The sequence below is a fragment of the Mercenaria mercenaria genome, chromosome 19, assembly GCF_021730395.1.
Source record: "Mercenaria mercenaria strain notata chromosome 19, MADL_Memer_1, whole genome shotgun sequence".
Taxonomy (NCBI): Eukaryota; Metazoa; Mollusca; class Bivalvia; order Venerida; family Veneridae; genus Mercenaria; species Mercenaria mercenaria.
The window spans coordinates 3,227,465-3,250,395 of record NC_069379.1 but is presented as its reverse complement, the minus strand read 5'-3'; the positions used below and the strand labels follow the sequence as shown (position 1 = coordinate 3,250,395).

Sequence of the window (22,931 nt, the reverse complement as noted above, 5' to 3'; positions counted from 1 at the left end):
AAAAGCATGTCTAAATCTTCAGTAGTGCTGATTTTTCAAAGCAGCATGTCTGAATCTTCAGCAGTGCTGAGGTTCCAAAGGAGCATGTCTAAATCTTCAGCAGTGCTGATATTTCAAAGCAGCATGTCTGAATCTTCAGTAATGCTGAGGTTCAAAAGCAGCATGTCTAAATCTTCAGTAGTGCTGATTTTTCAAAGTAGCAATAGTGCTGTTGTTCCAAAGTAGCATGTCAGAATCTGCAATAGTGCTGAGGTTCCAAAGTAGCATGTCAAAATCTGCAATAGTGCTGAGGTTCCAAAGTACCATGTTTGAATCTCCAATAGTGCTGTTGTTCCAAAGTAGCATGTCTGAATCTTCAATAGTGCTGAGGTTCTAAAGTAGCATGTCTGAATCTTTAATAGTGCTGTTCCAAAGTAGCATGTCTGAATCTTCAAAAGTGCTGAGGTTCCAAAGTAGTATGTCTGAATCTGCGATAGTGCTGAGGTTCCAAAGTAGCATGTCTGAATCTTCAGCAGTGCTGAGGTTCCAAAGTAGCATTTCTAAATCTTCAGCAGTGCTGAGGTTCCAAAGTAGCATTTCTAAATCTTCAGTAGTGCTGAGGTTCCAAAGCAGCATGTCTGAATCTTCAGCAGTGCAGAGGTTCCAAAGGAGCATGTCTAAATCTTCAGTAGTGCTGAGGTTCCAAAGTAGCATGTCTGAATCTTCAGCAGTGCTGAGGTTCCAAAGGAGCATGTCTAAATCTTCAGTAGTGCTGAGGTTCCAAAGTAGCATGTCTGAATCTTCAGCAGTGCTGAGGTTCCAAAGCAGCATGTCTGAATCTTCAGCAGTGCTGAGGTTCCAAAGTAGCATGTCTAAATCTGCAATAGTGCTGGGGTTCCAAAGTAGCATGTCTGAATCTGCAATAGTACTGAGATTCCAAAGTAGCTTGTCTGAATCAGACAAGATTTTGAGGTCTCTTATTTAGTCAGGAGAGAAATATTTCATTTGATTGTTAACAAGTTAAAGTTTTTTCTGTTTGATGGGAAAAAAGCCCTGTTTGGAAGGGAAAATTGCATTTTACGACTAAAATAAGGGGAAAATTGTGCCCAAATCAAACTGAAAGTAATTTTCATAAATATCTTCAGCTTAGAAAAAAATAACAGCACATTGCCTTGTGTTTTAAAGTATATTGTGCTAAAAGTTTTGATATTAAATAAGTGCAGCCCTTGGAAAAAAAATCATGTTATAATTGAGCCGTGCCATGAGAAAACCAACATAGTGGGTTTGCGACCAGCATGGATCCAGACCAGCCTGCGCATCCGTGCAGTCTGGTCAGGATCCATGCTGTTTGCTAACAGTTTCACCAATTCCAATAGGCTTTAAAAGCGAACAGCATGGATCCTGACCAGACTGCGCGGATGCCATTATGTTGGTTTTCTCATGGCACGGCTCAATTATGTGTATTATTGTTCCCTCAGTAATGATGAAAGGTTTTTGTATATTTCAGTTTCGCCACAGAAACCTTTAACCAAACTCACAGATGTTATAAGTAGGGTCAAGTCTGCGAAGTCGTCTAAATCCTTGGTGAAAGGTAAGTGATATACTAGTATGCAATTCAGGGCTTTTTATCCATATATAACAGATGTCTATATGAGGCCTCTACCCAATCCAAAAATGTACTATTCTTTCCCAACTGTGGCAGAGATATTTCCCAAAATGCAAGGCAAGATTTCCCAAAATCATGCCAACAGATGGTTTTTAGATCACCTGAGCATGAAGTGCTCAAAGGTGAGCTTTTGTGATCGCCCTGTGTCTGTCGTCCGTCGGCGTCGGCATCGTCAACAATTTGACTGTTAACACTCTAGAGGTCACAATTTTGGCCCAATCTTAATGAAACTTGGTCAGAATGTTACTATTAATAAAATCTTGGATGATTTTGATATTGGGTCATCTGGGGTCAAAAACTAGGTCACCAGGTCAAATCAAAGGAAAAGCTTGTTAACACTCTAGAGGTCACACTTTTGCCCCGATCTTAATGAAACTTGGTCAGAATGTTACTCTTAATAAACTCTTGGACGAGTTTGATATTGGGTTGTCTGGGGTCAAAAATAAGGTCACTAGGTCAAATCAAAGGAAAAGCTTGTTAACACTCTAGAGATCACAATTTTGGCCTAATCTTAATGAAACTTAGTCAGAATGTTACCCTCAATAAAATCTTGGACAAATTTGATATTGGGTCATCTGGGATCATAAACTAGGTCACTAGGTCAAATCAAAGGAAAAGCTTCTTAACACTGTAGAGGCCACATTTTTGACTGTAACTTCATGAAACTTGGTCAGAATGTTAATCTTGATGGTCTCAAGGTCCAGTTTGAATCTGGGTCATGTAGGATCAAAATCTAGGTCACGAGGTCAAATCAAAGGAAAAGCTAGTTAACACTAGAGACCACATTTATGATCATATCTTAATGAAACTTGGTCAGAATGTTAATCTTGAAGATCTTTAGGTCAAGATTAAATCTGGGTCAGGTTGGGTCAAAAACTAGATCACCAAGTCAAATCAAAGGAAAAGCTTGTTAACACCATAGAGGCCACATTCAAGACTGTATCTTCTTGAAACTTAGTAAGAATGTGAACATTGATCATCTTTAGGTCAAGTTGTAATCCGGGTCATATGGGGTCAAAAACTAGGTCACCAGGTCAAATCGAAGAAAAAGCTAGTTAACACTGTAGAGGCCAAAATTATGATCATATCTTAAGAAAACTTTATCAGAATTTTAAACTTGTTGATCTATAGGTCACATTCAAATCTGGGTCAAATTGGGTCAAAAACTAGGTCACTGGGTGAAATCAAAGGAAAAGCTTGTTAACACTCTAGAAGCCACATTTATGACTATATCTTCATGAAACTTAATCAGAATGTTAATCTTGTTGATCTTTAGGTCAAGTTTGAATCTGGGTCAAAAACTAGGTCACTAGGTGAAATCAAAGGAAAAGCTTGTTAACACTAGAGGCCACATTTATGACTATATCTTAATGAAATTTGGTCAGAATGTTAATCTTGATGATCTTTAGGTCAATAGGTCAGGTGAGCGATACAGGGCCTTCATGTCCCTCTTGTTAAATATTTTATTTCGAGAGGAATCATTTGTCTGGTATCTATTCTTTGTCCCATGAATGTTAATCTCAGTGAGATGGAGTGTCTTTCGCAAATCCCAGGCTCTTATTTTAAAGCTCAGGGTCACAGTTGGAAGTCAACGTTCACATCAGATCTTGTCCAGCCCATAGCTTTGACATGCATTGAAGAATCTTGTTTATATTTGGCACAATTGTATAACTCGGTGAGACAGACCCCAGGTTACAGTCTCAGAGATCAAGGTCATAGTTAGGGTTTTAGGGTTTAGAAAATAACTAGATGCCAGTGGGCATCATGTTAAAGGGCGGGTTCAAATTAGACAAAATGATACAGTAGTTAATAGAATAGCCAAAAGTAGGTCATTATTTTAAACATGTTTTAATCGACAAGACAATACATGGTAAAATCCTTCTTTGTTTATATAAAATGAAATCTTAAAAGTGTTAGAATACACAATGTCTGGTTTCATGCCATCCTAAATATATTATAGGATAGATAAGTCTTGATTCATGTTTTGAGAATACTGTGAAATCATTAATATTAGTGGGGGACTAATTTTCGTGGATTTCGTGGTTGAGTCAATCCACGAAATTAAATCCCAACGAACATGTAAAATTCCCGTTCATTTTATGTTTGAAAGTTAAAATCCCACGAATTCATATCCCCACGAAATTGCTGTTTTGACCAAAACCATGAAATTTCATGCCCACGAAATTAAATGATTTCACAGTAATGTACTGTTACTAGTCACAGAATTTTTATTCTTTCAGTTGATAAGTCTTCAGTTAGTTTGGAGAGAAAGAAAAGTGGTGTGGAGAGAAAGAAAAGTGCTATGAAGAGAGGTGTAGGTGAGGTGGAGAGAGAAAACTTCCCTTTCTTTGGAGAAATTGAAAAATAGTTCGAATAAAAAGAAGTGTACTATCAGGATGTATCAGTAACAAAAGTATTTTATGTTAGAGAGTACAGGTCCTGTAGTGGGTTAAAGTGTTCTTTTATTTTTTTTACAGTCTTTTTTAATTTGGGTGACTACTTTATTGCTCAGTAATTTTAAAAAAAAAGTAGGTGGCGTTAATGTACTCATCAGTTTGTCTGTTGCATTCAAGTTCTGATTTGGTTAAGTTTTTGTATGTTAGCGGGTGTACCGTTAGAAGACCGGACTGAAATTTCACACATCTGTTCACTGTGATGATCTGACATATACTGTGCAGGTTCCATAACTCTATTTTTGCAGTCTGATAAAAATGTACACTGTTCGCCATTCAGTCAGTATCTTTTTGGTAAACATCCCTTTTAACAGTTAATGGTACTGCCCAAATTGAAAGATGGGCAAGTTTATTTCAGAAATTGAGCCGGATAAGGAATAACATAAGAAGGAAAAGTTCTATGGTTCAAAATTGTAATACTCCATTTGTGCTTGTTTAAATCTTTGGTTTTTTATGTCCCGGAAGGTGGGCACATTAAAATGCACTGTCCGTCCATGTGTGTGTGTGTGTGCATGTGTGTGTCCATGTAAATTCTTGCCCGGCTATAACTTCAGCATTTATAGGGAGATTTGAAAATAATATGATACGTTCACCATATTGAGAAGGTGTGTCATGCTTATGACCCGGGTCTCTCAGGTCAAAGTCACAAAATGGTGTGTGATTTTTGTTCGTGTACGGTCCATATCTTTTTGGCACATGGAGGGATTTTGAAATAAGTTTGCACAAAATTTAATGTTCATCTAATCCTAATCTAATCCTCCGGATCTCTTGGGTCAAGGTCAAGATCACTATTTGACATATTGGTTTTTTGCATGCAGTCATTATTTTTGTTTCGAAATACTTGCACATTTTCAAGTGTCATTATAACTTACGGCTTATTGTTGACACCTAAACTATTCTGGCATATTTTGCACAGACTACTGCAGCATTCTTGGGCACGCTTTGGGGGCATTTGTCACTAATAGTGAAAGCTATTGCTTTATTTAAACTTTAAAATTATTGAATAGTCAAGCTTCAGATTTATGGGTCTTTGAGTAGAAAACTTTTTCCATTTATAGAGCCATCTTTACTGGAGCTTCTTTGATGAACTCTGTACTAACAACATGGAACTGTTAATCTAGGGAAATTATGTCCCCACACCACTGTGGTTGGAGACATATTGATTTACTCCTGTCAGCCTGTATGTGTGTCTGTCTGTCTGTTACAAATCTTGTCCGCACTCTGAGTTGAACATTTCTGATCCAATCTTCAGCAAACTTAAACAAATTGTGTTTGCTAATAAGTCCTCGACCAAGTTAAATAACCAGCCAAATCAGCCCAGGCACATCGGAATTATGGCCCTTGAATTACCAAAGTTACTGATGCCAGTGATATGGTTGACTCGGATACATAATGGAGAAGAAATGCCAATCTAGATGATTAGGCAGTTGTGGGAGACATGCGCTTTTCTCAAAAGCAGCTCTAGTTGATGTTGATTCTGGTTTCAAGTGAATACTGATGGTCACAATTTCATATTTCACTTGTGCTATTGAATTTTCCACGTGAGGAAGCCATTCGGCAGGCTTATGGAAGATAAGAAGTTCTACCCAGGGAAATAATGCCTGGAGGAGCAACTGGGGGTCTTGTGCCACCATCGAAGCTGGAAAGGTGCCGTAAGACCTATAATTGTGTTGGTCCATCATTAAACCCAAACAAAAACAAAACGAAACAAAAGTGAAGAAGTTGTCAGATGTTTGCAGTACTTGCATGCATGTACTGTGAAATCATTAAAATTCGCTGGCATGAAATTTTGCGCAAAAGTGAAAAAGGACTGTTTCGTGCTGGCTTTAATTCACGCATTTTCAATTTTAGAAATGAAAAAATAAAATCAAAAAATAATAATAGCGCAGCCTTAAATTCGCGCATCGGCCCTAGCTCGAAATACGCAAAAATTCGTCCTACGCGAATAAAAATGATTTCACAGTACTCAAAAACTTGTGGTAGTCTAGCAGTTAGATAATCAGCTGCTCAGCTCAGAGGTTGTATTGACAGTGATTTTTTCCTTCTTTATGAAGTACCAGTAAAAGGACCTTTTCCCAGTTCAAAAAATTACAATTTTTCCCAATTTCCAAGCAGTAAAAACCCAAAAGGGTAAAGAACACTGGTCAAATTGTCTAATGGTTTGTTATTTTATTGACTTGTTCATGCAAAAGAAATTTTTACTAGTATGCAGATAATAAAGATTGCTTGCAAGAATACAGTACAGGCATATGCCGCAATTTTCCCAATTCAGTCGGTATCGAACCTTTTCCCAAAGTGACAAAAAAAATCGCTGATTGATCCCGATTGGGGTCAAACTCCACCTTGTCATATGACACCAGTACTAGACTTTCCAGGAATTTGACTCCAGAGTAATTAAATAATATCTTTATTGAGCTTTCATCACCATTTATAGAGTTAAAAAAAATATCTTTTCTTTATCAGGTGACACAAAAACTGTCAGAATGTTTATTGGAAAATGTAAACAAGACAGACCGGAGGAAGCAGATGATGTAGAAGAAAAACAGAAACTTCGAAATGAAAAGATCTGGGATGAAAAACTTGAGAAATTAGCTCTTAAGAGAAAGAGAGTATCTGTGGTAAGTGTAACAATATTCCAGTGAATGTTTTAATGTTTGTAGGGGACTATTTTTTGTGGGGAACTATTTTTTTGTGGTAAGTGTAACAGTATTCCAGTGAGCATTATTTGTTACACTGCTTGTTGGTGACAGGATACAGGATATACCCTGTCAAGGAAATCCCTATCAAGCGTGAGAGCCAACTACCCTTTATTTCCATGCTTTAATGGACACACATATTGTAAAATTAACAAAAACTACTTACAGTACAGACTGGAATCCTGCAATCGTTTGCTTGCTCATCATGTTTTGTTTATTGTTGATTAACACCAGCCATAAAATGCACAATGACATGTATTTAGAGCAAATAAAAAAAAACAACACTAAAGCTTGTTTATACAGGTTATGAAGTGGTCATAAATACAAAAAATTTTCTGTTCCATCCTTTCGAAAATCATCAGATTTCACGATGTCAGAAATGTCATGAACTTTGGCTGTCATCCTGTGTTGAAAGAAATACAGACATAGTTTACTTTGCAGATTTATAGTGAGATTTGGTTGAATCAAATACAGAGATAGTTTACTTCAAAGATTGATAGAGAGATTGGGTTGAAAGAAATACAGACTTAGTTTACTTTACAGATCAATAGAGATTGGGTTGCAGGGTTTTTTTTCGGCCGTTTTTATAGCCGTTATTGGGCTATATTCCCAGTGCCAAAAAGTATGTTTTTTTCCCAAAATGAGTGCAAAAATTCCCAATCTACATTCTGAAAAAAACAAATCATCAAAATTGCACAAACATTGACCAAATTATGGACAATTTTGTAATGGCAGTATGTTAAAGAGGTTGTACAATGTGAAACAAGTGTATGAGAAAGTGCTTAACACATCCTTACTATATCCTATGGGACTAAATATTTCCCAATCTGGAACACATACACGTCAATATTCCCAATTTTGGGGGTATAGGCTATGTTCCCAAAACAGCAAGAAAAAACCCTGGGTTGAAACAATACAGACTTAGTTTACCTTGCAGATTGATAGAGAGATTTGGTTGAAACAAATACAGACTTAGTTTACCTTACAGATTAATAGAGAGAGTGGGTAAAATGAAACAATACAGACATAGTTAACTTTACAGATTGATAGAGAGATTGGGTTGAAACAAATACAGACTTAGTTTACAGATTGATAGAGAGATTGGGTTGAAAACAAATACAGACTTAGTTTACAGATTGATAGAGAGATTGGGTTGAAACAAATACAGACATAGTTTACTTTACAGATTGATAGAGAGATTGGGTTGAAACAAATACAGACATAGTTTACTTTACAGATTGATAGAGAGATTGGGTTGAAACAAATACAGACATAGTTTACCTTACAGATTGATAGAGAGATTGGGTTGAAACAAATACAGACTTAGTTTACCTTACAGATTGATAGAGAGATTAGGTTGAAACAATACAGACATAGTTAACTTTACAGAGTGATAGAGAGATTGGGTTGAAACAAATACAGACTTAGTTAACTTTACAGATTGATAGAGAGATTGGGTTGAAACAAATACAGACATAGTTAACTTAACAGATTGATAGAGAGATTGGGTTGAAACAAATACAGACTTAGTTTACATATTGATAGAGAGATTGGGTTGAAACAAATACGGACATATTTAACTTTACAGATTCATAGAGAGATTGGGTTGAAACAAATAAAGACATAGTTTACTTTACAGATTGATAGAGAGATGGGGTTGAAACAAACACAGACTTAGTTTACTTTACAGATCAATAGAGAGATTTGGTTGAAATAATACAGACTTAGTTTACCTTGCAGATTGATAGAGAGATTTGGTTGAAACAAATACAGACTTAGTGTACCTTACAGATTAATAGAGAGAGTGGGTTGAAACAGTACAGACATAGTTAACTTTACAGATTGATAGAGAGATTGGGTTGAAACAAATACAGACTTAGTTTACACATTGATAGAGAGATTGGGTTGAAACAAATATGAACATAGTTAACTTAACAGATTGATAGAGAGATTGGGTTGAAACAAGTACAGACTTAGTTTACTTTACAGATTGATAGAGAGATTGGTTTGAAACAAATACAGACTTAGTTTACTTTACAGATTGATAGATAGATCGGGTTGAAACAACTACAGACTGATAGAGAGATTGGGTTAAAACAAATACAGACTTAGTTTACAGATTGATAGAGAGATTAGGTTGAAACAAATACAGACTTAGTTTACTTTACAGATTGATAGAGAGATTACAGACATAGTTTATTTTACAGACTGATACAAAGATTGGTTTGAAACAAATACAGACTTAGTTTACAGTTTGATAGAGAGATTGGGTTGAAACAAATACAGACTTAGTTTACAGATTGATAGAGAGATTGGGTTGAAACAAATACAGACTTAGTTTACAGATTGATAGAGATATTGGGTTGAAACAAATACAGACTTTGATATTTGTCTTTGTTTTTAGTTTACTTTACAGATTGACAGAGAGATTGGGTTGAAACAAATACAGACTTAGTTTACTTTCCAGATTGATAGAGAGATTGGGTTGAAACAAATACAGACTTAGTTTACTTCACAGATTGATAGAGAGATTGGGTTGAAACAAATACAGACATAGTTTACTTCACAGACTAATAGAGAGATTGGGTTGAAACAAATACAGACAATTAGTTTACTTTACAGATTGATAGAGAAATTGGGTTGAAACAAATACGCATTATTCCTGCATCACCGCTGATAGAAAATGTAGCTGTCAAGAGAAAATGTGTGAAGAAACAAAGTGACCTGTGAGTAAATACTTCAATTTATAAATGAGCTGCACCATGAGGAAACCAACATAGTGCATTTGCGGATAGCATGGATCCAGACAATCTGGTCAGGATCCATACTGTTTGCTAATGGTTTCTCTAATTCCAAGAGGTTTTGAAAGCGAACAGTATGGATCCAGACTGCGTAGATGCTGCTGGTCTGGATCCATGCTGGTCGCAAACGCACTGTGTTGGTTTTCTCATGATGCGGCTCAATTTATAAAACTGTGTGTGCTCTTTATCAATCATTTCGAATATATCATTAAGTATTTTTATGCTTCCAACCCCTCCGTCCCCCACACATTCCAAGAAGTGGGGTTTGGAGTTTGGTTGGGTCAGTGGTCAAGGTTACAGTGACCCCTTCCAAGAAGAGGGGTTTATTGGTTTTGGTGTTAGTAGGTTGAAGGTCAAGGCTACAGTAACCCCTTCCAAGAAAATGGGTTGATTGTTTTGGGTGTTAGTAGGTCAAAGGTCAGGGTTACATTGACCCCTTTCAAGAAGAGGGGTTGATTGTTTTGGGTGTTAGTAGATCAAAGGTCAAGGTTACAGTAGCCTCTAGACTAAAAAACATCCCACACGATGTCTAAAAAATGCTTGGGCCTACAGTTGTCAAACTTCATAGAAAGATTGCATGTGGTCAGTAGATGATCCCAATTGTTTTTAAGGTCAGTAGCAAAGGTCAGAAAATAATTTGCCCAAAGGTCAAGGTCACAGCTTACAAAATTATGTACCCAAAGTTTAGACAGGCCATGTAGGGCGGGGTGCATGTTTTGCAAACTTTGTTAAGTTTAAGTTTATAAAAAGAATAATGTACATGGAACACACAGACAAGACGGGTCAGGTTTCAATAATTTTATTATAATATCAATGTTTCGACTTCCTCAGGGTGGACAAGACGGTGTAACAGCCAAGTTTCTCCCCCAGTCAGTTCTTTCCCCGGGGAAAAAACTGACTAGTCAATTCTTAACCCCGGGGAAAAAACTGACTAATGAGTTTCTTTCCCCCCTAGTCAGTTTTTTCCCCCCTTGGAATAAGTTTTCTGATAGGGAAAGAAACTGACTAGTTAGTCAGATTTTTCCCCAGGGAAAAAACTGACTAGTCAGTTCTTTCCCCCTAACCCTTCAAGTACTGGATTATTTCGGTATTGTTATTTGGGACACAAGTGTCTATTCATTTTCCATATAAATTTCAGATGAAACAGGTACTGTTTTTCATTTGAATAAACCTGTATGTTTTTTTTTGAAACTTTAATCAATGTTTTTTTTGTCAAATCAAATTTTTTAACTTCTGTTTGATTGCCATTACTATTTAATATCTGTCAGGTGCGGGGAAGAAATTGACTGGTCAGTTCTTTCTCCCTTGCATATACTTGACCTGTCAGGTGGGGGAAAAAATTGACCAGTCACTTATTTCCCCCCTAGCGTATATTTCACCTATCAGGTGGGGGAAGAAATTGACCAGTCAGTTCTTTCCCCCCTAGCATATAGGTGGGGGAAGAAATTGACTAGTCAGTTCTTTCCCCCCTTGCATATACTTGACCTATCAGGTGGGGGAAGAAACTGACCGGTCAGTTCTTTCCCCCCTAGACAGTACTTGACCTGTCAGGTGGGGGAAGAAATTGGCCGTTCGGTTCTTTCTCCCCCTAGCCAGTGCTTGACCTGTCGGGTGGGGAGAAGAAATTGACCGGTCAGTTCTTTCCCTCCTAGCATATACTTGACCTATCAGGTGGCGGAATAAATTGACCAGTCAGTTCTTTCCCTCCTAGCATATACTTGGCCTATCAGATGGGGGAAGAAATTGACCAATCAGTTCTTTCCCCGCTAGCATATATTTCACCTATCAGGTGGGGGAAGAAATTGACTAGTCAGTTCTTTCCCCGCTAGCATATATTTCACCTATCAGGTGGGGGAAGAAATTGACTAGTCAGTTCTTTCCCCCTTGCATATACTTGACCTATCAGTTGGGGGAAGAAATTGACCGATCAGTTCTTTCCCCCCGCTAGCCAGTACTTGACCTGTCGGGTGGGGAGAAGAAATTGACCGGTCAGTTCTTTCCCTCCTAGCATATACTTGACCTATCAGGTGGGGGAAGAAATTGACCAGTCAGTTCTTTCCTCCCTAGCATATATTTCACCTATCAGGTGGGGGAAGAAATTGACTAGTCAGTTTTTCCCCCCTTGCATATACTTGACCTTTCAGGTGGGGAGAAGAAATTGACCGGTCAGTTCTTTCCCCCCTTGTATATACTTGACCTATCAGGTGGGGGAAGAAATTGACCAGTCAGTTCTTTCCTCCCTAGCATATATTTCTCCTATCAGGTGGGGGAAGAAATTGACTAGTCAGTTCTTTCCCCCCTTGCATATACTTGACCTATCAGGTGGGGGAAGAAATTGACTGGTCAGTTCTTTCCCCCCCTAGCCAGTACTTGACCTGTCAGGTGGGGAGAAGAAATTGACTAGTCAGTTCTTTCCCCCCTACATTTGTAGCATATACCTGATCTATCAGGTTGGGGGAAATAATGACCGGTCAGTTCTTTCTCCCCTAGCATTATATTTGAACTGTCAGGTAGGGGAAGAAATTGACTAATCAGTTCTTTCCCCCCAAGCCAGTACTTGACCTGTCAGGTGGGGGAAGAAATTGACCAGTCAGTTCTTTCCCCCTAACATATACTTGACATATCAGGTGGGGGAAGAAATTGACCGGTCAGTTCTTTCCCCCCTAGCATATACTTGACCTGTCAGGTGGGGGAAGAAATTGACTAGTCAGTTCTTTCCCCCCTAGCCAGTACTTGACCTGTCAGGTGGGGGAAGAAATTGACTAGTCAGTTCTTTCTCCCCTAGCATTATATTTATCATATGATAGGGGGGAAAGAACTGACAGGTCAATTTCTTCCCCCACCTGACAAAGCAAGTACTGGCTAGTGGGGAAAGAACTGACTGGTCAATTTCTTCCCCCACCTGACAGGTCAAGTACTAGCTGGGGGGAAATAACTAACTTGTCTATTTTTTCTCCCTCCTGATACGTCAAGTACTGGCTAGGGGGAAAGAACTGACTGGTCAAATTCATTTCCCCACCCGACAGGTCAAGTACTAGCTAGGGGGGCAAGAACTGACTGGTTAATTTCTTCCCCCCCCCTGACAGGTCAAGTACTTGCTGGGGGGAAAGAACTGACTGGTCAATTTCTTCCCCCTCTAGCCAGTACTTGCTCTGTTAGGTGGGCGAAGAAAATGTCTGGTCAGTTCTTTCCCCCCTAGCCAGTACTTGACCTGTCGGGTGGGGAGAAGAAATTGACCGGTCAGTTCTTTCCCCGCTAGCCAGTACTTGCTTTGTCAGGTGGGGTAGAAATTGACCAGTCAGTTCTTTCCCCCCTAGCAAGTACTGCCTAGAGGGGAAAGAACTGACCTGTAAATTTCTTCCCCCACCTGACAGGTCAAGTATATGCTAGGGGGGAAAGAACTGACTGGTCAATTTTTTCTTCCCACCTGAAAGGTCAAGTTCTGGCTAGGGGGGAAGAACTGACAGGTCAATTTCTTCCCCCACCTGACAGGTCAAGTACTGGATAGGGGGGAAAGAACTGACTAGTCAATTTCTTCCCCCACCTGACAGGTCAACCACTGGCTAGGGGGGAAAGAACTGACCGGTCAATTTCTTCCCCCACCTGACAGGTCAAGTACTGGCTAGGGGGGAAAGAACTGACTAGTCAATTTCTTCCCCTACCTGACAGGTCAAGCACAGGCTAGGGGGGAAAGAACTGACTGGTCAATTTCTTCTCCCAACCTGACGGGTCAAGAACTGGCTAGGGGGGAAAGAACTGACCGGTCAATTTCTTCCCCCACCTGACAAAGCAAGTACTGGCTAGTGGGGAAAGAACTGACTGGTCAATTTCTTCCCCCACCTGACAGGTCAAGTACTAGCTGGGGGGAAATAACTAACTTGTCTATTTTTTCTCCCTCCTGATACGTCAAGTACTGGCTAGGGGGGAAAGAACTGAATGGTCAAATTCATTTCCCCACCCGACAGGTCAAGTACTGGCTAGGGGGGAAAGAACTGACTGGTTAATTTCTTCCCCCCCCCCCCTCCCCCCCCCCCCCAGACAGGTCAAGTACTTGCTGGGGGGAAAGAACTGACTTGTCAATTTCTTCCCCCTCTAGCCAGTACTTGCTCTGTTAGGTGGGCAAAGAAAATGTCTGGTCAGTTCTTTCCCCCCTAGCCAGTGCTTGACCTGTCGGGTGGGGAGAAGAAATTGACCGGTCAGTTCTTTCCCCGCAAGCCAGTACTTGCTTTGTCAGGTGGGGAAGAAATTGACCAGTCAGTTCTTTCCCCCCTAGCAAGTACTGCCTAGAGGGGAAAGAACTGACCGATAAATTTCTTCTCCAACCTGACAGGTCAAGTATATGATAGGGGGGAAATAACTGACTGGTCAATTTTTTCTTCCCACCTGAAAGGTCAAGTTCTGGCTAGGGGGAAAGAACTGACAGGTCAATTTCTTCCCCCACCTGACAGGTCAAGTACTGGATAGGGGGGAAAGAACTGACTAGTCAATTTCTTCCCCCACCTGACAGGTCAAGCACTGGCTAGGGGGGAAAGAACTGACTGGTCAGTTTCTTCTCCCCAACCAACAGGTCAAGAACTGGCTAGGGGGGAAAGAACTGATTGGTCAATTTCTTCCCCCACCTGACAAAACAAGTACTGGCTATGGGGGAAAGAACTGACTGGTCAATTTCTTCCCCTACCTGACAGGTCAAGTACTGGCTAGGGGGGAAATAACTAACTTGTCTATTTTTTCTCCCTCCTGATAGGTCAAGTACTGGCTAGGGGGGAAAGAACTGACTGGTCAAATTCATTTCCCCTACGACAGGTCAAGTACTGGCTAGGGGGGGAAGAACTAACTGGTTAATTTCTTCCCCCACCTGACAGGTCAAGTACTTGCTGGGGGGAAAGAACTGACCAGTCAATTTCTTCTCCCACCAAATAGAGCAAGTACTGCCTAGAGGGGAAAGAACTCACCGGTAAATTACTTCCCCCACCTGACAGGTCAAGTATATGATAGGGGGGAAAGAACTGACTGGTCAATTTTTTCTTCCCACCTGACAGGTCAAGTTCTGGCTAGGGGGAAAGAACTGACCGGTCAGTTTCTTCCCCCACCTGACAGGTCAAGTACTGGATAGGGGGGAAAGAACTGACTAGTCAATTTCTTCCCCCACCTGACAGGTCAACCACTGGCTAGGGGGGAAAGAACTGACTAGTCAATTTCTTCCCCCACCTGACAGGTCAACCACTGGCTAGGGGGGAAAGAACTGACCGGTCAATTTCTTCCCCCACCTGACAGGTCAAGTACTGGCTAGTGGGGAAAGAACTGACTGGTCAATTTCTTCCCCCACCTGACAGGTCAAGTACTAGCTGGGGGGAAATAACTAACTTGTCTATTTTTTCTCCCTCCTGATACGTCAAGTACTGGCTAGGGGGGAAAGAACTGAATGGTCAAATTCATTTCCCCACCCGACAGGTCAAGTACTGGCTAGGGGGGAAAGAACTGACTGGTTAATTTCTTCCCCCCCCCCCCCCCCCCCCCAGACAGGTCAAGTACTTGCTGGGGGGAAAGAACTGACTTGTCAATTTCTTCCCCCTCTAGCCAGTACTTGCTCTGTTAGGTGGGCAAAGAAAATGTCTGGTCAGTTCTTTCCCCCCTAGCCAGTGCTTGACCTGTCGGGTGGGGAGAAGAAATTGACCGGTCAGTTCTTTCCCCGCAAGCCAGTACTTGCTTTGTCAGGTGGGGAAGAAATTGACCAGTCAGTTCTTTCCCCCCTAGCAAGTACTGCCTAGAGGGGAAAGAACTGACCGATAAATTTCTTCCCCCACCTGACAGGTCAAGTATATGATAGGGGGGAAAGAACTGACTGGTCAATTTTTTCTTCCCACCTGAAAGGTCAAGTTCTGGCTAGGGGAAAGAACTGACAGGTCAATTTCTTCCCCCACCTGACAGGTCAAGTACTGGATAGGGGGAAAGAACTGACTAGTCAATTTCTTCCCCCACCTGACAGGTCAAGCACTGGCTAGGGGGGAAAGAACTGACTTGTCAGTTTCTTCTCCCCAACCAACAGGTCAAGAACTGGCTAGGGGGGAAAGAACTGATTGGTCAATTTCTTCCCCCACCTGACAAAACAAGTACTGGCTATGGGGGAAAGAACTGACTGGTCAATTTCTTCCCCTACCTGACAGGTCAAGTACTGGCTAGGGGGGAAATAACTAACTTGTCTATTTTTTCTCCCTCCTGATAGGTCAAGTACTGGCTAGGGGGGAAAGAACTGACTGGTCAAATTCATTTCCCCTACGACAGGTCAAGTACTGGCTAGGGGGGGAAGAACTAACTGGTTAATTTCTTCCCCCACCTGACAGGTCAAGTACTTGCTGGGGGGAAAGAACTGACCAGTCAATTTCTTCTCCCACCAAATAGAGCAAGTACTGCCTAGAGGGGAAAGAACTGACCGGTAAATTACTTCCCCCACCTGACAGGTCAAGTATATGATAGGGGGGAAAGAACTGACTGGTCAATTTTTTCTTCCCACCTGACAGGTCAAGTTCTGGCTAGGGGGAAAGAACTGACCGGTCAGTTTCTTCCCCCACCTGACAGGTCAAGTACTGGATAGGGGGGAAAGAACTGACTAGTCAATTTCTTCCCCCACCTGACAGGTCAACCACTGGCTAGGGGGGAAAGAACTGATTGGTCAATTTCTTCCCCCACCTGACAGGTCAAGTACTGGCTAGGGGGGAAAGAACTGACTAGTCAATTTCTTCCCCTACCTGACAGGTCAAGCACAGGCTAGGGGGGAAAGAACTGACTGGTCAATTTCTTCTCCCCACCTGACAGGTCAAGAACTGGCTAGGGGGGAAAGAACTGACCGGTCAATTTCTTCCCCCACCTGACAAAGCAAGTACTGGCTAGTGGGGAAAGAACTGACTGGTCAATTTCTTCCCCCACCTGACAGGTCAAGTACTAGCTGGGGGGAAATAACTAACTTGTCTATTTTTTCTCCCTCCTGATACGTCAAGTACTGGCTAGGGGGGAAAGAACTGACTGGTCAAATTCATTTCCCCACCCGACAGGTCAAGTACTGGCTAGGGGGGAAAGAACTGACTGGTTAATTTCTTCCCCCCCTGACAGGTCAAGTACTTGCTGGGGGGAAAGAACTGACTGGTCAATTTCTTCCCCCTCTAGCCAGTACTTGCTCTGTTAGGTGGGCGAAGAAAATGTCTGGTCAGTTCTTTCCCCCCTAGCCAGTACTTGACCTGTCAGGTGGGGAGAAGAAATTGACCGGTCAGTTCTTTCCCCGCAAGCCAGTACTTGCTTTGTCAGGTGGGGAAGAAATTGACCAGTCAGTTCTTTCCCCCCTAGCAAGTACTGCCTAGAGGGGAAAGAACTGACCTGTAAATTTCTTCCCCCACCTGACAGGTCAAGTATATGCTAGGGGGGAAAGAACTGACTGGTCAATTTTTTCTTCCCACCTGAAAGGTCAAGTTCTGGCTAGGGGGAAAGAACTGACAGGTCAATTTCTTCCCCCACCTGACAGGTCAAGTACTGGATAGGGGGGAAAGAACTGACTAGTCAATTTCTTCCCCCACCTGACAGGTCAAGCACTGGCTAGGGGGGAAAGAACTGACTGGTCAATTTCTTCTCCCCAACCAACAGGTCAAGAACTGGCTAGGGGGGAAAGAACTGATTGGCCAATTTCTTCCCCCACCTGACAAAACAAGTACTGGCTATGGGGGAAAGAAATGACTGGTCAATTTCTTCCCCCACCTGACAGGTCAAGTACTGGCTAGGGGGGAAATAACTAACTTGTCTATTTTTTCTCCCTCCTGATAGGTCAAGTACTGGCTAGGGGGGAAAGAACTGACTGGTCAAATTCATTTCCCCGATGACAGGTCAATTACTGGCTAGGGGGGAAAGAACTGACCGGTTAATTTCTTCCCCCTCTGACAGGTCAAGTACTTGCTGGGGGGAAAGAACTGACCAGTCAATTTCTTCTCCCACCAAACAGAGCAAGTACTGGCTAGCGGGGAAAGAACTGACCTGTCAATTTCTTCTCCCCACCTGACAAGTCAAGTACTGGCTAGGGGGGAAAGAACTGACCAGACATTTTCTTAGCCCACCTAACAGAGCAAGTCCTGGCTAGAGGGGGAAGAAATGGTCAGTTCTTTCTAGAACTGACCAGTAAATTTCTTCCCCCACCTGACAGGTCAAGTATATGATAGGGGGGAAAGAACTGACCAGTCAATAAAAATTCTTCCCACTTAACAGAGCAAGTACTGGCTAGGGGGGAAAGAACTGACTGGTCAATTTCTTCGCCCACTTGACAAAGCAAGTACTGGCTAGAGGGGAAAGAACTGACTGGTCAATTTCATTTACCCACCTGACAGGTCAAGTACTGGCTAGGGGGGAAAGAACTGACCGGTCAATTTCTGCCCCCACCTAACAGAGCAAGTACAGGCTGGGGGAAAAGAACTGACTGGTCAATTTACTTCTCCCACCTTACTGGTCAAGTACTGGCTACGTGGGAAAAGAACTGACCAGCAGTAATTTCCTTACCTTAGAAGAAATTGAAACAGGAAAAAGGCAAATAAAAAAATACAACAGAAATTAAAATAAGTTCATTTAAAAACATTTCTTTAATTTACACAAAATATGAAACATATTTCTTATTTTATATGAAATTTAAATGAAAACCGACTATCGGAAATGAAAAACAGGCTAGTTAAGAATAACCAAGAATAACCAGTTCCAATTCACTAACAGGGGAAATAATTGACTAGCCAGGAAAATTGATGAGGGGGGAAAGAATTGACTAGTTAGTTTTTTCCCCCCATAAGAATGATCAAGAGTAACCAGTTGCGATTGGGGGGGGGGGGGGGGGAAATTGACTAAGGGGGGAAAGAACTGACCAGTCAGTTTCTTCCCCGGGGAAAAAACTGACTAGTCAATTCTTTCCCCCAGGGAAGAAACTAACTAGTCAGTTTTTTCCCCGGGGAAAGAACTGACTGGGGAAAATACTGACCATTACAACTGGTCAGGTTTCAATAATTTTATCATAATACAGACGTTTCAATTATTCTATAGTCTTCATCAGTGTTAAAGTTTCTTCAGAATTTTGAAATGGAAAATACTTTGTTATTGTTAACCCTTACCATGCTGGACACAATTGATTCTGCCTTTGCGACCAGTGTAGACCAAAATCAGTCTGCACATTCATGCAGTCTGATCATGGTCTGCACTGTTCGCTATTCATTCAGTAAATTTTCAGTAAACACCCCTTCAAATGATAAATGGTACTGCCCAAATTGGAAGATAGACCAGTCCATTATAGAAATATAGGATGGTAAGGGTAAGTTTCAGTGGTGTGAAATTTTGATGAAGGCAATTTTATATGAGCATAAAGATTCCAAACTTTGAGTGTAAAATAAATAGGAATTAATCAATTTTGCATTACTTTAAAATCAATAAATTTCATGGGCATAAAATTTCATGGTTTTGGTCAAAACGGCAATTTCGTGGGGATATGAATTCGTGGATAACAACTTTTGAACATAAAATGAATGGGAATTTTACTTGTTCGTTGGGATTAAATTCCGTGGATTAACTCGACCACAAAATCCACAAAAAATTAGTCCCCCACGAATATTAATGATTTCACAGTATTCTTGATTTAACCCTGAAATTGATCAAGAGTAGAATAATATTAATCCATATTCTAACATGGTTGAACTTTTATGTTATCATTTAGATGCTTGAATATTTAACCACTCAAGCTAACACCCTCATTGTTCGGTTCCTAAGTATCTGCACTCTGAACCATGGTAAGTCTGGCAAGCATTGATTATTTGATAAAATTGATATTTCATCAATAAATTAGACAATTTATATTCTAATTTTATATACCCTTCTCAAATGCACTTATTTGATAGGTCGAAAGGGTTGCACACAAGGGTCTGCAAAAAGCGATATTGACCCACAAACTAATGACTTTTGGTATCACTTTTTCTTATATGTATGAAACACAGGCCAGTCGAATGAGTGCATTTGAGAAAGGCATATAATATAACAATTATAGACTTTTGTTTCGGTCAATATTGTGTTTTACGGACCTTTAAAATTACATGTTGACCTGGACTGCATCCTCGCTCAATATCATTTTTACAGGTCTGTAAAAACACATATTGACCTCAACATAAGTCAATAACTTTATATATTAAAGGGAAAGGCAATGTTGTTTTGATGTTATTCCATCTGATGGGATATCTGTAATCATTAAAAGAAGTGAAAGAATTTTCAAAATCCACTTAAAAATAAGGAAGTTATGATCATTTAGATATTTTATCAAAATGGCGGCCATTTTGTTTCCATGGCAACAAAATGGCGGATTTATTAAATTTCTAGACAGGCAACAAAAAACAAAATGGCGGATTTATTAAATTTCTAGACACATACTTGAATTGTATTTACTTATTTCTGTAAAATAATTTCTGTTTTAATAGGAATAATGAAAGAAATTACCATGTTTTACATCTTACACTCAAGAAACATATAAAATTAATCTATTTAAAAGGTTATTTTTCTAAATAAAAAATTCAGTGTGTAAATGACATCATAAACACACAAAATGGCTGCCTCCATGATCAGTGATTTTCTTAATTTTCAAACTGCAATATCTTTTTCATTAGTGACCTGATTTTAAAAATTCTTTTTGCATTATGAAAGGCTTGAATATGGCTTTCATGTGAAATTAACTTGTTATCAGACTTTCCTTGCCTTTAAATATTTTAAGTTTAAATGAAATAGTAACTTTCTGTGTCAGAAGTAACTTTTTAGACCTGAAAGATTATAGAGTTAGGGGATTTTAAAGGCACTGACCTCCAGATTTTTGCTAAAAATGATCTTAAATTTCTTTAAAATTGAAGTTTGGTCATATTACAGAACCTGAGTTTTTGTTTCTGAACTATCTTGAAAATACCAAAGCAAGAGAAACTTTCCCGTTGTCTTTACCGATACCGCCATGAAGGAATATGTATCTAATGACTGTTAAATATAGATATTTATAATTAAGGCAATTTACCTCGAGTAAAGCATTACAAATGCTTTTCAGTGTGAAAATTTCTAAATTTGTAAAAACAACTAAATCTCATCTGTTTTCATAACATAATAGTCTGTCAGTAATTAAGTTTTAAAGTTTTTAATCCCCCGCCGTGGCGGAGGGATTATAGGAATGGTCTGCGTCCGTCCTTCCATCCGTCCGTCCTTCCGTCTGTAACAAATTCGTGTCCGGTCCATATCTCCTAAACCCCTTGAAGGATTTTCATGAAACTTGGGTCAAATGATCACCTCATCAAGACGATGTGCAGAACCCATGAGTCAGCCTTGTCGGTTCAAGGTCAAGGTCACAACTCAAGGTCAAAGGTTTGAGCCTGCCATTTTGTGTCCGCTCTATATCTCCTAAACCCCTTGAAGGAATTTTATAAAACTTGGGTCAAATGATCACCTCATCAAGACGATTTGCAGAACCCATGAGTCAGCCATGCCGGCTCAAGGTCAAGGTCACAACTCAAGGTCAAAGGTTTGAGCCTTCCATTTTGTGTCCGCTCTATATCTCTTAAACCCCTTGAAGGAATTTTATAAAACTTGGGTCAAATGATCACCTCATCAAGTCGATGTGTAGAACCCATGAGTCAGTCATGCCGGCTCAAGGTCAAGGTCACAACTTAGGGTCAAAGGTTTGAACCTTCCATTTTGTGTCCGCTCTATATCTCCTAAACCCCTTGAAGGATTTTCATCAAACTTGGGTCAAACGATCACCTCATCAAGGCGATGTGCAGAACTTATGAGTCAGCCATGTCAGCTCAAGGTCAAGGTCACAACTGAAGGTCAAAGGTTTGAGCCTTCCATTTCGTGTCCACTCTATATCTCCTAAACCCCTTGAAGGAATTTTATAAAACCTGGGTCAAATGATTACCTCATCAAGACGATGTGCAGAAATTATGAGTCAACCATGCCAGCTCAAGGTCAAGGTCACAACTAAGTGTCGAAGGTTTGAGCCTTCCATTTGGTGTCCACTCTGTATCTCCTTAACCCCTTGAAGGATTTTCATCAAACTTTGGTCAAATGATCACCTCATCAAGAACTCATGAGTCAGCCATGTCAACTCAAGGTCAAGGTCACAACTGAAGGTCAAAGGTTTCAGCACTGTATCTCCTAAACCCCTTGAAGGATTTTCATGAAACTTTGGTCAAATGATCACCTCATCAAGACGTTGTGCAGAATTCATGAGTCAGCCGTGTCAGTTCAAGGTCAAGGTCACAGCTAAAATCAAAGGTTTTACCCTTTCACTATCCATAGCAGTGGCGGGGGATTTAGCTGTCTTTCAGACTGCCTTGTCTTAAGAAATATAGCATTAAGACACTTAAATTTGCTTTCATTTTTTGTTGTCATACGATATGAAGGCCAGTGTCTTTAAAAACAAAACAAAACTATTAAGAGATTTTATATTTCAGAAGTGCACTTGAACTGAAGGCAGCGCATCCTGGTGCTGAGCTAATGAAGCCAAGTAAGTGCATGAACATTTAGCTCGACTACTTTTAAATTATTAATTTTCATGGGGGTCTAATTTTCATAGGAGTCATTTTCATGGGGTATGATTTTCATAGGGGTCTAATTTTCATGGGGGACTAATTTTCATGGTGTCTAGTTTTCATGGGAGACTAATTTTCAAGGGTGATTAATTTTCATAGGGGACTAATTTTCATGGTGTCTAGTTTTCATGGGGGTCTTATTTTCATGGGGGTCTAATTTTCATAGGGGACTAATTTTCATGGAGGTCTAATTTTTATGATGTCTAGTTTTCATGGGGGACTAATTTTCATGGATTTTGTGGTTGTGTCATTCAACAAATTTTAATCCCTTCAAACGAAACTGCCATTCATTTCAAGACATTTGAAATCCCACAGATACCTTTAATGGTTTCTTAGTATTCCCCTACTCTTCAAATCTATGGCAATTCATTTTATTATTTGCATTGTGGGTAAGAAGAAGAAAAAAAAATTGTTACTGACTGATAAAATGTTATATTTAAATGAAAATTAATAACTGTAAAAGAAGAAATTTTTGTGAGGGTTTAATATTTTGCTATATTCGCGAGGCCCTACAATTCGCAAAAATTAATCCTTGCATAAATATTCACCATTAGTGTAGTTCTAATTCAAGTAGGATATAATTTTTACAGTTTTGCTAATATTAAATGTTGCGAACATACGCAATATTTCAAATTCGCGAAGTTTTGACCCAGCAAAAATATTTACTTTTACATTATTTGTGTGCAATATATTTAATTTTTTCAAATGATTCA

General features: G+C 40.1%; 1 protein-coding gene across 2 annotated transcripts in view; it reads left to right on the top strand.

The window, feature by feature from the left end:
- The window catches only part of LOC128551272 (uncharacterized), a 48,795-nt gene that overhangs the window by 1,875 nt on the left and 23,989 nt on the right, over positions 1-22,931 (top strand). Inside the window, exons 3-7 of one of the 2 annotated variants that reach the window (XM_053532038.1) lie at positions 1,487-1,570; positions 3,886-3,963; positions 6,562-6,716; positions 9,417-9,520; positions 22,081-22,133. In XM_053532038.1, coding sequence (XP_053388013.1) covers positions 1,487-1,570; positions 3,886-3,963; positions 6,562-6,716; positions 9,417-9,520; positions 22,081-22,133 — 474 coding nt within the window. The remainder of the gene's footprint in view (positions 1-1,486; positions 1,571-3,885; positions 3,964-6,561; positions 6,717-9,416; positions 9,521-22,080; positions 22,134-22,931) is intronic. The other variant, XM_053532039.1, reaches the window with a different exon arrangement.